The following is a 16707-nucleotide window of genomic DNA, read 5'->3' on the forward strand; positions in this document are numbered from 1 at the left end:
TTCCTGCTAGTAGGGTAGCAGCATAAAAAATTAGGACATTTGAAAGTACCATCCACCATAATAAAGGCAAAAAAATTATAAAAATAAAATCAGCATTGACAAGTAAAAAATAAATAAAATTCCATAATCAGTTGGCACCAAGTGCAGAACTTGGATGCCACTGGCAATGATTCTTATCACGATGGAAAGGAAGAAAGTGTCATAAAAATGACAGAGCAACAACCACAGTCAGCAAATCTTGAATTTTAGGTTGGGTGGGGAGGCTTCTGCTAAGTACAGCTTTGCAAATTATGGTCTAATTGCACAGTCGTCTTTAATTTGTTAATTTTCATGGAAATACTGATTTGAAGCTGCTGCAGCTGTTTTATGAGCAAGTTCTCATAATCAGGACCTTGCTACAATTATTAAGTCTGCACTAATTCTACAAAAAGCAAGATACATCCTGAAAAAATTATGACTTGAAAAAGGATCAAGGGCAAAAAAGCCAGTAGAAGAAATTTTCCACTACATCCCATTGAGAAACGAATCTGCCTATCATAAAAATTCCATCTGAGCTTGTTTTGAGTCAGAGCTACAAACTTTAAGGTGCACAGATGTTTCACTAAAATCCACCTTGTTTTGGCTGCAAATATATGAAGAACTTCCTCCCCTGCTTCTTTTGCCTTTTAGAATTAGGATACGATAAACTGATTTAATTTTGCTTACAGGATGTCTTAGCATCATCATCAACTGGCTTCTCAGCTTGCTTCTTCTTCAGATATGTAACTTTTTCCATAAGGTATAGGAGGCGACCCCTAATGGTTAAATCACTGTTTCCATCCAAGGTTCCATCTTCATCCAGTTCAATTCCTGAAATAAAAAATACACACTAAATAGTAAAAGAATAAAATTAAACAAGTCACAGACATGTTTTGTATCTTGTACATACAAACATAATCAAACTGAACTATGTTGTTCTGCTCTGTTAGAACTACAGAAGAGTTTGATATGCGATATGCTTAACCAGCAGTTTGGAACAAGTATAGATCAGGTATATGTGCAAGGCAGGAAACTGCAGATAAGGATCATGTAATCTTATTAATTTATTGTATAAATTAGAATCATAGAAACATAAAATATATAGTAAATATATTTCTGTGGTCAACTCTCCCAGTTTGCATGTTTCCATGCTAACGCTGATGCCTGTGTTTTGGACGTATATAGCTTGGAAGTGTAGATACAGTCCCTACTAACACTATGGTTCAGCTGATAACTAGTAAAGACTAGGAGATTTTTAGGTAAAACATATCATAGAAGTGAAAGAACTAAAGTTACAATAAATATACTTTCTAGTGACCAGTCAGAAGAACGTAGCCACCTTCACAATACAGTGGCTCTTTCATGTTATTCCTGTAACAAGCTATAAAAGTGTAAAAAAATGCATGTGAGGATTTACAGAATCACAGAACAGCTGAGGTTGGAATGAACCTTTAGAGATCGTCTAGTCCAGCCTCCCTGCTCAAAGCAGGTTCAACTAGAGCAGGTTTCTCAGGACCATGTCCAGTGAGGTTTTGAATATCTCCTAAAGTGGAGACTCCACAACCTCTCTGGGCAACCCGTTCTTGAGTTCCATCACCCCTAGAATAAAAAAAATAAAATAAAAAAGAAAGGTAGAATTTCCTGTATTTCAATTTGTGCCCGTTGACTCTTGTGCTGTCACTAGGCACCACTGAGGAAAGTCTGGCTCAGCCTTCTTTACTCCCCCTGCCCAACAGTATTTATACGTATTGATACAATACCCCCATGAGCTTTCTCTTCAAGGTAAACAACCCCAGCCCTCTCACTCTCCCCTTGTACAAAAGATGCTCCAAGAATTTAACCATCTTTGATGGCCCCTCCTTGGACTCACTCCAGTCTGTCCATGTCTCTCTTGTACTGGGGAGCCCAGCTGTTGGCTTTCTTTGCCACAAGGGCCCATTGCTGCTCATGCTTACCTTGTTGTCCACCAGGATCCCTAGGTCCTCTTCTGCAAAGCCACTTTCCAGTTTGGTCCCTAGTCTGTCCTTGCTACATGGGGTTATTCCTCCCCAGGTGCAGGACTTTGCACTTCCCATTGCTGAACTTCATGGGATTCCCATCAGCTCATTTCTCTCATGCATTCATGCATACATTGTAAAGGAATTAAAAATCTTGGCCTATTACTCACACTAAAATAAGCTCAAAGTAAAAAAGTCATTCAACTATTTTTTCTGGGATTTTAGTTTCTGACATAAGTTCTGAAGTTAAGGGTTTTGTGGGGAGTTCTTTAGCAGTCTTGAATTATATAGGATGTTTCTTCACATTATTACATCATTCTTCTCAATTTATTGCATCTGTTTTTAATTGTCTGATTTTTTGCATTAAGTACAGTTCCATTAAAATTTATTTAGTTATGTTTTGTCCTAAGAGAGTAATTGATGCTAAACTAAACAAGGATCATCAGTAACTTCAGATTTTACACTAAATCATATTACAAAATGGTTTGGATGGCAGTCTCTTCAACCAAACTAATTAACAGTAAAGACACTGAAATGTCTTCTCAATTAGAACATAGAGATGCTCTGAAATTACTCAAATGAAATGTCTGTTTTCCCACAATTATGCTGTTCCCTGAGCTCTAGTTGTATTTTTCTGATTTGTAAACTGTCAATATAATTGTCTCTCAACCATTTCACAAGACGTGAATCCCTAAATGGTGGCTGGCTAATCAACCAAACATAGGACTCTGGATTTGTATTTGTTTTACCTATTCTGAATACACAGAGTAATTAATTCTGCTCTACTGTAATGCATGTCTCTTTTAGTTATTTTTTTTAAAATAGTGTACTGAAGTAAAATGAAGGGATGAGTATCCTCCAAACAGGAAAAAAAACGAAGTCCTCAATGCAAAATGTAAGCAAGCATGCATTCCAAACAAAACTACTCTATAACTGAATTCGCAGTATTCATGGATATGAGCTTGACATTTAAAATACACATTTTCACGCTCCATTTCTATATTGGTATTTTTGTACTTAAGTTGTTACTATATTTCACATTTTAATATGACATAGAACTTAATTGTTTTTTATTAACTAAAGTGAAGAAATCAAAACCACTGAAATTTAACTGCTCCTTTTTATTATTAGTCTATTTCAATAGATAATAAACTTCTATATCTTCATTCATGTCCAAGAAGAATCAGCCACTAATATTGTGTTATATTATGGTTAACATGGCCATAGTCAACTTGATACAGCAGGTGACCTATACCAACCTATGTAAAGGAGTGCAAGGGAAAAGGAATAGGGCAGAGAAACCCCTTGAATAACAAGTGAGCTACAGCATTATCCAATACATGAAGCCCAAAGAAATTCCCACAGAATTGTATGGGTGAAAAAAAAACCTTTTCCCTCATGAAGCAAAACATACTGCATTCCCTTCTAGTTTGACCAGATCCGAGGATAAGAACATTTCCTTGCTTTTGACTACAAGCTGAGTAACTTTATTTGATAGTATTTATAATTGATATAGTGTAATCTATAGACTACTTAGTTGGTGTTTCTTATATAAAATTATTTAGAAAAATTGCTTCTAATGCTAATATAATTAAAAAAGTAAAAAAATTCAGTAACAAGACTTACCACAGTGTGTCATTAGGTCTTCATGGAAATCCAAGAGTTGATCCCGAATTTCTTCAGGGCAAGGACAATCATTTTTATCATCTTTAAAGTTCAGCAGCATGTTAATCTTAAAGAATACAAAGGAAAGGCAAATGACACTGATCTCCGAAAGGAAAAATGTTGAAATGAAACAGAACTCTGCCACACATAGAGCACAACAAAAAATAAATTGACCATTGTAAGCTGTACCTGCTCCTGAGGTGGGGATCGAAATTCTTTTGTTTTTCTAGCTGTCAGGGCAGCAGACATGTTCAAGGCCTGCATCACTTCATTGTACCGGAAGCGTTGATTTTCTTGAAGCTTGGCCACAAAATCATCTGAAAATGCTACAATGGCTTCTATTCGGTGTCGTATTTGGCAATCACACAGGTACTGGAGTAGATGACACATCTGAGAAAACAGTATCGTAACAGAAAGAAGAGTCGGCAAGCTAAGAAATATCTTCTGTATATTATGCAAATAAGGTTGGATTCCTTACAGTAGCAGTTACTATCAAATAAAGTGACTGAAATCTTTAATGCTGTCATTTACTACATGTGAAGTAATCCTACACCAGGAATAGCTGGCATCTGCAAGAGATTTATTTGCCTCAGAAATATAAAATGTAAGACTTTAATAAAAGTTATAAGAGAATGGATTTACTCCTTGCTTCTAGGGAATTTCTTTTCTGTTTGGATCCATAAAAATGAAGAATTCCCTGTTAATGTCATTGAGCAAGTAATTCTATTTAATGAAACAACAGTGGTTTGATCTATGGTGAACAAGTTTATATCGTCAGGAAGATAGTAAATCTTGTTTCCTGTAAGGAAATTACTTCTTTATTTAACTAACATCAAGGTGATGTATTCCTTGAAAGAAAAATTACCAAGTGAAGAAAAAAGGATCTGCGAGGAATTGGGAACAACTACTATCACAACAGTATTGTTACCTGTAATTTAACAGGTTCTGGAAGTTTCATCTGAAGGAGTCCTTCCTTTGGCACTTGCTCCCCTCTGCTTTCTTCCTCTCCTTCTTCTGACTTGAGCTCATCTGAACTCAGCTCCTTCTCTGAGAAATCAACTTCATCCTCCTGGCTTATTGCTTCTTTGAAAACCCGGGGCTCAATCAACTGCAAGATGTGTTTCAGGTCCCCATTGTGGAAGATTCCCATAATTAGGAGGGTATAAAAGAGCTTGATGAGAGGGACAAACAGAAATTCTGTAGAACCTCCAACTGGATCTCTGACATGGAGGCTGCCCTCCTGAACAGCTTCAGTCAGCATCTCTATGGTTTTGGCCTTTAAGATTTCCAGAGGGAATTCAGGACTGAACTGAAAGCATTCACTGCTAACGCTTACAAAACTTGGAGAGGAGAACTGCATTCTTGGCCTTAATGAAGTGCTAAGTCCTATACCAGGGAGGCCATGTTTTTTGTTTTCATCAGGAAACAAAGTAATACTCTTGGTCTCATCTGTCATTGGAACTATAAATTCATTATTCATCATTAACCTGGCAGTTGCATAGGTATTGAGATGGATGTCAATGAGTAAGTCATAATATCCTGCACGTAATAATCCTGGCATATATTTATTCTCAATAGCATACAGGAGCTGAGATTCATCCACATGGCTACACATAGCATGGGCCACTCGGTTGTTGCCTAAAGCACAAACAGCTGAATATAATCGGAGGGTATGGTAGTGAAATTTCAGCAATTCTTCTTGTTCTGTCAGCTCTAAAATATCAATTGTTCTGCAGAGAAAAAAACAATACAGTAAATTCCATATCTGTGCAAAAAATTACTTAAGTGAAGGAATTCAAAATTCTCCCTAAGGATAACATTGGCATAATATCAGTTCTAGGGATGGACTTTTTCCACGATTCAGCTTTCATGTGAGAAACACTGTCAACCTAAGAATCAAGGAATAATAACAAAGTTCAATCAGGAATTTATTCAAGTCACTCCTAAAGTACAGCTTCAATTACTTTCAGTGGGGAAAGATCAAAATTATTTACTTAACGCAAAATACTTCTTCATACTACAAACAAGAATTTGGATAACTGAAAATGGAGGTTTTAAAACTAGTATAGGTTGAGATATTTGTATCATTTATTGGTTTTAGATCTGGGGTTGTAAAATGGCAACAGACTAACCATTTCATTTGCAGAGGGTTCGGGGGTGGAGTTGTTTGTTTAGAATTCTTACCTAGTTTTTTAGTGATTTTATTTTCAGTTTTGGCACCGGCAAAATGCTGAGACATTGGGGTAACAAATCACAAAGTTAAATTTCTTCAATTGTTTAAACTAAATTTAGGAAAATTAAAGTAATGGAATAATTAAATTGGTCACAAATTTTAAAAAATCTCTACAAAAAGAGATCTTTGCCTATCTTACATATTTTCTTTAACAATTTATAAACAGAGTTCCTTTCGTTTTCATTCAAAACCTATATATACTATTGAGGAGTTTGGAGAGAAACTGGGAGAGGTTGTAAACACAACAAAAGGAGGCAGATTTTAAAACACTGAAAAATAGGATTAATTTTTAATATTAGCTAAATCAAAACACACTGCCTTTATTTACATGTGTTATAAATACAGAGAAGACCTTGGGCTTTTCTTACAGAAATTTTATTACATGTCTAGCTTCATAATCCCAACCCAGCTCTGATATACTTCAACACACAAACATCAACCTGTTTTCTTCGGGAATATGAAGGGCCATGAACTGCAAAGGATTCAGGCACTGTATCATCCAGCCTTGACGTTCACTGATCCGAGAGACATCCACCTTCAAGAAGTGGTTTGGCACTCTGCTCCAAAGCACGTGAGTCAGAAATTGAACATGGAGACGTGGAGGACATTGAGAGACTGGGTTTTTGTGTTCACTTTTGAATAAGCCAGCAGATAATGGCATTACATTCTGAAAAATTCCAACAGGAGAGACAATCAGTTTCATCAGCTTTACCAAACAATGAATATACGATATTTTTCAAGAAATATATTCAACATATATTACAGTAAAGTACAGTGCAACAGGAAATTAACATTTTCAGTAGTTTGTAAAACCAGCTGGGAGCTGTTGGCAGATTAGCAGCAAGAGAGCGTTGTCCATAACAAATTTTTTAAAATAGCTAAATCTGAAATAGAAACTTGAATGGAATGTGTGGTCACTTCCTTGGATCAGAGATCTGAACTCCACTCTTCTTTTACTTCTTCTGATCCACATATCCAAAGCAAGGAAGTAAATGTCAGCTCAGTTTTCCGGAGTGTACTGTTTGAATGTACTTAAAAACTATTTTAAAACCCTAACCTAATCTGTAGATACAGCGGTCATCCATGCACTGTTTGTAGAATAAGATATTTGCCTTACTGACCCCAGTGATTTCATTTCATCATGAAGGATGAGATTCAGAAAATTCAATGGGACTTTGCAATATCCTCTGCCAATTCTAATCAGTTACAACCCTTCTCATCCAATGTACTGTATTTTAAATACATGAAGTATTTGAAACTGAGTTAAAAATAAAAATGGCGATAATGCAAACACTTCCAATCATAAAAATGTACCCAATACCAAGAACACATTGCAGGCAACAAATGGCCATTAAAAAAAAAAAAAAAAGATTATTTGATAAGATACATTAGTCCTAAACCTGCACAAAACCAAGCATTATTTACCTTTATTCTTCCCAATTCAAACTGGAAAACATTGGGGCTTGTAGCTTGAGCAAATACAGCAGGAAATAACTTTGTGCTCGGTTCAACCTAAATCAAAGATGCACAAACATATAACCACTGAACACAGCAAAACACTATTGCGTATTAAAAAAAAACCCTAATATCTGTATTGACAGTCAATAAGCGCAAGCCTTTGAATAAAGCCCCAGAAAATCCAAATAGGAGGGAAAAATCACTGTCATAATAGCAACAACTACTTTTTCTTCCAATCTTGTACAAATGTTTCTAATAAGATGCAGGCTCAGGATTCGGTTTTCCCCCTTCCCACTAGAAGACATCATCAAAAAATACTCACCTGATAGTACGTGCCTAGTTCCTTGCCGTTAGCTGTGAAGGTCAGCAGGCCACTGGCAGCATCAACCAAACAACCAATCTCCAGACCATTATTATTACGTCCTTGTCCAGGGCTCATGCTCTCTCCTGCGCACACCATATAGCAGTTGCTGCGTTTTATACTGAATGTCAAAAGACAAATTTATTTATGGATGGTGTGTAAACTTTATGTAGTGGACTAAGAACAACTTCGTATGGCTGCAACCAACACGGCCTTGTGGCTGAAAACAGCAGATCCCACCATAACAAATGCCAAAATTCAATGAAACCTAGACTTCATAATTGAAAAAATTAAAACTGAAGATGGCAAATTATGAACAAGCTCAAATCTTTTGTAAAATTCCAAGAGACAAAACTGACTTTGCAAGTTAATGTTTTAAATCATTCAATGTTCAGCAAAACATAAAGTTTCTGGCATAGATCACAAGCTGGAGTGCTGAGAGGAGCTGTTGTAGTACTAATTTTGGCCTGCTCAAACCCAAAAAGTTCCAAAAATACCACAAGGTATTCTGCTCTACTTTGTACCAGTTCAGTTGTCAATATTTACAGGATCATGGTCTGAAACTGCATAGAAAAGCTGCGCTATTTTACTTTTCAGTGCCTGTTGATTTGATTAGATCATTACTCCACTGTTTCTTCGCAGCAAGAGGAAAGAACAAGTAAAGTTACACTTTTTCCTATCACTTTTTTTTTTTTTTTCCTCTCCACATCAACCCAATTACATTAAATGGGTCGGATTTAGAGTTTATAAATTGTTAGTTGCTTTTATGGGTATAAAATATGTATCTTTTTAAGAAAATCGTAACCAACCTCTCATGAACCTTCCCTTTCTCATCTCCCAGTGTAACTGTGACAGTCCGCACTCTGTCCAAGTCAAAGCTTGTGTCGTACTGGTGAAAGTCAGATGTAATCCAGCCCACCCAGACGTTGGCAGGTTCCTGACCAGGAAATATTCTCACTGAGTAATAGTACTGTCAATAAAAGAATAATGTCAATAAATGTTAGTATTTGATTTCCAGTGTATCAGTTTTATTCAGAATTAACTTGTTGCTCTAAAATCTGAAAATATGTCATCTCTTCAAAGGTAGCATAGGCTTGTTCAAGTGCAATTCACAAGCAAACCAACAAAAGCATATAAACACAAATCAAAATACAGCCAAGAAAATATGTACGTTAAAACAAAAAATGGAAAAGATTAAAGATGCGGCTTATACGCTTTATTGTAGGCTTCTGCATCATAGCATTGTAGGCTATTTTTGTACTGCAGCTACAGTTTTTATACTGTAGGTGACTCAGTTTCCAGTATCTAATACCTTTTAGAAAGAGGAGAATACATCCAAAAGAAAAGTAATTTTTCCTTTGAACATTGAAGCGTGAGTGCTTATGGAGCTGATCTTGTCAGAGAAAGATGCACAAAACCTGCACAAAACTTTTACTGGAATTCCATGAAATAAATGCTGAGTAAAATTAGTATAGAAGTTTTCAAATGGTCCTGAACGTTGACCTATTAGTTTAATGCACTTTTTCCTATTTATTCCATTATTCTAGAACTATTTATTCTTCCTCTTTTATGTTTGGTGTTATCAATAGTAGTTTCAACAATGGATTCAATTAATTTGTGGCTTTCCATGTGGAATTTGTTTTAGACTGATAATCAAGTCAAAACAAGAGGAACTGAGGTCTCAACCTCAGTAGTACAGGACTACCACAGACATTTAAATTAAAAATTTTACCTGAAAATTACACTGTTTCTGAAAATCTTACAAGCAAAAACATGTAGTTATTAAAAAAAAAAAAGAAAAAGAAAACAGCTAAAATACCAATCCTATGTTACGATACCGTGGAAGTTTGCATCAAATAATCATAGTCATCCCTATCATCTGCTAGCACATCCTCAGTAAGCCGTGCAGAGTGACTCGTGCTATAATCTGGCTTTGTCCTCCTGAGCATAAATCTGTAATAAAATAAGTAAAACCAAAATCTATATGAAAAGCTGAATATATCAATATATATACACAAAGGAATTTTACATTGATACATTATCCCTAAATACATGATATTTATTATGCTAGCCCTAAATACATAGTATTTATTACATTATTAATACATAACACTAGTTAGTTTATCACTTCCATGCAGATGAAAACAAAATAAATTCTTCAGAAAAGAGAAAGAGACAAGCCCATTTTTAAAAGCACTTAAATGAATTCTGAGCTTAAAGTATATATTCAAAAGTTACTTGGAAACTAAACTCATGTAACTTAAAATTATCAGGCTGTTAAACACCTATGTCACTTTGGAAGAATGTGGAACCTTAAATGATCTTCATGCATTTAAAAATACCATCCATGTGCCCTGATTTATTCTGGAATTGAAATATTTAACAAACCAAGTTCGGTAAAGAAGAGCAGAAAATGAATGGAAAGCTGCAGTAACATTGTCTGGGTAATGGCCCGGTATTTGCATCTCCACAGCATCATAAAGTTAGGTGTTCTGCTCCTGATTCCGTAAGAAAAATTAGGGAGAATGAACATATCAACTAGAGAATAGTCCCATGATTATTTGGTTCATTGAGTGAGATAAGAAGCTAATGTACACTTCTAGATAAAGATTATCTAACACCTTCAGCTTTTTGGAAGCCATGTGAAAAAATGTTCCATGTCACTTTGAAGACCTCCTAGTTCTGTCAGAATGGATCTCCATGGTTTTAGAGTGCGCTTCACGTGATGATCACAAAAGCCTTCACAATAAACCAAATGATAGGTTTCTAATAGCTTGAAAAATGTTTTCAGTTTTCTGCTTAATTTTAATCTATATATTGCATATAATGTAATTTAATCACATGAAGGTTAACTGTCCCGCCTACTGTGTTATATCCAAATTTAGGGCAGAATTAGGGAAAAATCTCTGCAGACCTGACTGGCATTTTCTTCTACTATTCAAGAAACAGGAAAAAGGGAAAAAAGGGAAAAAGAAAAAAAAAGTAAGCCAAATGTGCTACTAACCTTTGTTTAAGACGTGAAGGCTTTTCTTGAACATAATCTTTATGGTTGTTTAACTCCGGTTTTGTGGCATCTTTTTCTCTTTCTGTCCGGTCGGGAACTAGATGACCATGAGCAGTTTTCATTAGAACCTCAAAATCGGAATCAGCATCATAATCCTCCAAGTCATTCTTCGGGCCAAAAAGACCAGAGCCTGGTAACCCTCCTGCAGCTGATCTGGAGAACACCTCAGCACATTCAATGGGCATGCTTAATCGAAAAAACATGACTTCTGTTTTACTGTTCTGTGAACCAAAGGACTTCTGTGTGACCTTCAGGCAGGGGCAGCTGTCTATGGTGCCATCAATTCTCATCACCTATCAAATGTAAAGATGTAGTTGTTTTGAAGCTGATGCTTTTTTCCCTCTTGTAAATATTCAACTTATATTTCTAGAATAAGCATCCATGACTTGCAATACTTGCAACAGTATGCTGTCAACAGTCAAATGTATTGTAATCGTGTGCTGCCATTTTAAGGGGAAATAAATACTATAAGGAGTGGAGGTTTTTCTTGTTCCGTTGTTAAATGAAAAAACCACTCACAAGGGAATGACCTTTCTCATCATAACTCTTTGCAACATAAATCCAACCCTGCCCAGAACAACACAAACCAACTAATATAACTCATGCATGTACATATGCAAGTACACAAATTATTTCCTAAATACTATGGTGTGATACACATCAGCTGAAAAAGAATTGTGATTTCATCAATTTCAGAAGGATTTCATGGTAGACTTACAAGGCATGAATTCAGTTCCCTTAAGATGCACAACTGATTGGGACATAAGTGTTGACACAATTGGCTAATAAATATTTATTAAAATCAAAACCAATTAGTTATGGAAAAATTGCTTCACAAAGTATGTGCACCAGAACACATGGTATCTGTTATGTAGAAATGCCCAATTTCTCAAAGTTGTTTACAAACATAGCTCTCACTGCACAAGGAGCTCTTAATGAAGACATCTTGTAGAATTTGTCTCTGAGAATCTCATGTTTACACACATGACAGATTTCACAGATAAAGAAATACTATCAACCAAATAATTACATTATTTGCAACTCCACTGAATATAAGAAATTTGTAACAGGTGCAAGGTTCATCGAGAATTGGGTCAACATATCACATTAAAAATCTTGTCTAGAAGTGCGAAAGTAGAAACATAATTAAAACATATTCATGGAAGACGTGTCTAGAAACATTTTAATAGGATCACAAACCTCAATATGTTCATGATTTTGTGGCACTGGTAGAAACTGAGGGAGCCTTTTACTCAGCCAAATGGTGATGTCTCTGTTTGTATTAACAGCAAAGGGTTCATACCCTTCCTGTAAGCCACAGATAGTGAAATATTTTAGAGTGCTGACATCTTTTCCAAAGTTCATTCTTCCCACTTGAGATGGGCCCAAGCTGCACACAGGTAGAAATCCTTAAAACAAGATGAAAGAACACATGGGTTGTACTTCATGAACATCAGAGAACTGCACTCTTCAATGACCCAATTAAAAATCATTTGGGAAAAAAAAATCCAAAAAACAAACAGTATAAATGCAAACAGTCATCAATAGCACATCACTTCTTGTATGTCACCAAGTACTGTATCTCAACTATCATTCTAAAAAAAGGTCTCTAATAGCCATGGATCTCTTCATGCAACACAGAAGAATTTACACAGAATTTACATCACAGAAATCTAAGAGTACTTCAAGGAGTTTGACAACCAGCTCTTGGTTTAATCTCTCTGCTAAGCTGGTAGAGTGTTGCCAATTTTACTCCAAGTCTTACTATTTTTGATATTCCTCCTAAAATTCCATTAGTCATGATATTTTGAGAGAACCTCAAAAATTACTTTAAAAGTAATATAGTGCTTGTCCATACAGCTATACCAGTGAAAAAAAATTACAAATATGCACCAAGTGCATGCTGTAGATTAAAAAAAAAAAAAAAAATTAAAAAAATTTCATAATACTTTGTGACTCTGGATAATGCGAACTAACAATATGATACTGTAGCTTCATGAAACTTACGGTAGTTTGGTTTTGGGCTGGGTTTTTTGTTTTTACTTTTGAATCAGCTTCACATTTGCATGTATCTGCTCTCTTACTGTTTCACTAGCACAGGGAACTCACTTGTGACTCCTTTGCACTTTTTAAAAAAACATTTGGGGTTTTTTTCTCAAGTTCAGCATCACAGTCTAAAAACCTAAGAAAATCTCTTATTTCTTCTGTTCCTTTTCATCCTGATTTTGAATGTCCACAGCTACAAACCTCTTTGTAGATTCATTTGATCTAGCTACTAACAAAATGTTTTCTTTTGTACCAACAAGAAAAATGAAGCTCTGTTCGATGATTCTGGTTCCAGTGAATGTACCAGGTAATGAAGGGTATAAAGACAAAATACAGCTAGTTCCTCACTTGTCTTTAGGCTGCCCAGATAAAAAAAGGGCAGAATATCTGTTCGTGATATGTTCTTTAGAGACAAAAGCAAACTCCAGAGCACCATCTACAGGAATGATGGCTCACCAGATAAAAGATCAGCCTTCAGTACCACCTTTTGAAGATTTTGTTACAGATACCCAAGATTGGTTATCATGTGTATGTGTATTAGGTGCAATAAATTTAAGGACATACACTATTAGTCGTAAGTTCAAGTCCAGATTTTTAAATTCACAGCAAGGCTCTTTAATCACAAGGCATCAACTTCTCAGATAACATAGATGATTTAGACAACATGATTTATGTCTATTCTGCTAGTGCAAATCCAATGACAGACAATAATAAAGAGCATTTTCCAGCACTAAATGAAACAAAATCATATTATACAACACGTAACTGGGAAAGTTATATTTGCATATATAGATAAAAGCTGTGGTAAAGCCCAGCAGCTCTAGTAGGGAGAATTTACTAGGCTCCCTGTTGAGTTAAAGGAATCCATAAGCTGTTGCAAAAGTTTTTAAGCAAAACCAAAAATCAAAATTCTATTTTCAATAACCTTACAAATCTCAGCTCATCACTCAAGAACAGTAACAACCTTCTATGGACATCAAGTTGTTTGAGAATGGGTTTTCACAGAAACAGTTGTAACAGCATGAATCCTGACAATATTAACCAAAAATGACGTAAGATTTGCTATAAACCACATAGGTATATGTAGCCTAAAGCATGTGCTTTGTCTGTCTGAATCACCTCACCATTTAATTTCCCATTCTTATTGAGGTAAAACATTTTCAGATGTTTCCAGGATGTATGGCACCCACATTTAGAATCTTACAAAGAGTTTTGCTTTCCACATCTCAAAAAGGACAGAATAGATCTGAAAATGGCCAACATGAATAAAACTGCTTTTTTAGCAGCAACAATTAAAGAAATTAGGATACTCCGGTCTCAAAAAAAAAAAAAATTATTAAGGGGGTACGATACATGCCCCCATTATGAGTGGCATAGAGAAGATGACCAGTAAACAATTTTTCAATGTGTTTCATAACAAAAATTATGATCAAAGAAACTGTTTGGTAGCAAGCGTCAAAACAAAGGGAGGAAATACCTTATACACCTCACAGTAATGCTGTGGAATTCTCTGTCACATAGCATCATGGATGCTAAAAACTCAGATTGGTTCAAAAAATATTTAGAGACCTTCATGTGGGAAAGGAAAAAAAAACAACAAACAACATCAGGGCTATTCAACACAAACATAATACATTTGCCTTAGAAAGCTCCTGAACCAGAAATCACTGGAGGCTGGGTGACTGCATCACTATCAGCTTGTCCTGTTCTGATACGTATCCACAGGTATTGGCTATGCACTGCTGTTGAAAACAAAGTAGTGACCTAACTAGATGTCTGGTACAAACATTGTTATATTTTCACAGAAAACACAGAGGAACAAAAGCTTAAAAAAAAAGTGTTCAAAGGCAAGGAGGTGTAAACCGAACAGTTGTGAACATGCCATATCTATATATATGTCTATATGTATTTATTTATTTTTATATTTATATATATGAACAATTGTTTTATGCTTCTGCACAGGTCAAATATTTCACGAAAGGAAGTAGCAAGCTCTATGCACCTTGAGAATTAACACATAGCCAGTTCCTCTTTATTACAGCCCTCAAACCAAACGGGAAATAATTGTTTTACAAAACAAAAAAAGAAATAGCAGCTGACGTTATCAGCAGAATTCAGTAAGCATACATTATAGAAAAAGCTGATTAGATAATTAGATGCAGTCCAAAATCCAAGAAAAGATTATCAACTCTATTCATGAAGACGGAGATGAATAAATGACACAAAACTAAATCAAACAGGAATATTTAAAATATGTAAAATATTTTAAATATTACTAATATATACCCTTCCTAAATAGAATGCACATAAACTGTTAACTCTTCTACCTATGCATTTTCCTGTGGGCTCAGAAAAAAAGATCTCACAACTAGATTTATTCTTAGACATGAAGAAAATATTTTACACACACACACACAAATAAAACGTAAATGAGTATTTGCAAGATTCCCTGAAAGAAAACAAAGAAACCCATTAAAAAATCCCTACACAGGTAAAATTCTCATTGATGTTATTAATCTAGTATTTTCCGTCAACTCTGTAACTGTAGCCAATATGGAATCAAGATGACAATCTCTCTCACAAATACAAATGTCACTGATGCCAGAATGGTACTGTACATGTCACTAACTCCTGCAAGTAATCATAACTATACAGTAACTGTTGCTCTGTATGAATGGACTATAAATACCAGTGCCAGTCCTAATCACAGAAACACTACTTTCGTCTCGGGTGAAGTTCTGCACTGATTTGCCAATGGGATAGGTGTCATTAAGGTCTTTCAGGGCTCTTCTGTATCTGATAAAGATATGGCATCTCATCTTACAGGCAGTGTGCTGATAAGGCAGTTACGTGTCTTACTATGGAATACAAATTAACTCTCAGTACCCTTCTCTAAATGGGTATCCAGCTATTTCAGATGTGATACTTCACAGATCCTGTGTAGCCCTTGCATGCTGGAGGCTACATAAAAAGATGATTTACCCATGACCTGGCTCTTAGGCTCCAGGTGCATAACTGGGCTGTGATAACTCACAGATCCTGTGTAGCCCTTGCATGCTGGAGGCTACATAAAAAGATGATTTACCCATGACCTGGCTCTTAGGCTCCAGGTGCATAACTGGGCTATGAAGCAAAACTTTTATTTTACTGTATGAAATAGCAAAACAAGTAGAAAGACTTTAGCACTACCACCAAAAAAGTAACCCTCTAGCATTGTCTGTCACATGTGGCAAAAACATAGGACAGCAACACTTTTTATAATATTCCTTACTTTTGAGAATACAAGATGAACCTCCTGACCCCATTTGTCAAACACTCACTACAAAAAGTTCATGTTCACAGAGATCATGAGTTGACAAAACAAAATTCTGTTTGCATAGTGTACTTGTTCATATCTACAGTGTGAAATTTCTCTTACACAAATGCATAATAATATGCAATTATGTTTAACAATTTTACTACTGACATGGTATGTCACAAAGTAGTCTGCCATAATCCCAAGGAGCTCCTCTTGGCAGTACAACCTAAGACGCAGCACATGAGCTTTATTAGTAAGCTGGTAGAGCGCCATATTCCCTTTTCACTGTTCCTAAGTAAATTAAAACTACAGGACTGATTTATAGTCAGACTGCATCCTTCAAAGCAGGACACTGGGCTCTGAACAGAAATTTTATCTTTTTTCTAAAGTGAAAGGTCTCTTTCTGCAGCAGCACATGGCATGCGCACAATTCACTAATAGAAGTGACCTGCAGAAAGGTCTCCATGCTCTTAAGCAAGAGCCATTAACAAAACCAAACTAAAGCCACCCTACAAAAAAATTAAAGCTCTATAAAAGTCTTATTTAATTTGGGCATTTCATATGTGT

General features: G+C 35.7%; 1 protein-coding gene across 1 annotated transcript in view; it reads right to left on the reverse strand.

Annotated features, from left to right (window-relative positions):
- RYR2 (ryanodine receptor 2 (cardiac)) overlaps nt 1-16707 on the reverse strand; it is a 338959-nt gene that overhangs the window by 146872 nt on the left and 175380 nt on the right. The window contains exons 31-41 of the mRNA XM_009329215.1: nt 11997-12205; nt 10737-11089; nt 9571-9685; nt 8542-8702; nt 7694-7853; nt 7339-7425; nt 6354-6580; nt 4609-5410; nt 3870-4070; nt 3642-3747; nt 706-849 (exon numbers count right to left, since the gene is read on the reverse strand). Of these exons, the coding sequence (XP_009327490.1) occupies nt 706-849; nt 3642-3747; nt 3870-4070; nt 4609-5410; nt 6354-6580; nt 7339-7425; nt 7694-7853; nt 8542-8702; nt 9571-9685; nt 10737-11089; nt 11997-12205 (2565 nt within the window). The remainder of the gene's footprint in view (nt 1-705; nt 850-3641; nt 3748-3869; nt 4071-4608; nt 5411-6353; nt 6581-7338; nt 7426-7693; nt 7854-8541; nt 8703-9570; nt 9686-10736; nt 11090-11996; nt 12206-16707) is intronic.

Source organism: Pygoscelis adeliae, unplaced genomic scaffold (genome assembly GCF_000699105.1).
Source record: "Pygoscelis adeliae isolate BGI_AS28 unplaced genomic scaffold, ASM69910v1 Scaffold77, whole genome shotgun sequence".
In the NCBI taxonomy this organism is placed as follows: Eukaryota; Metazoa; Chordata; class Aves; order Sphenisciformes; family Spheniscidae; genus Pygoscelis; species Pygoscelis adeliae.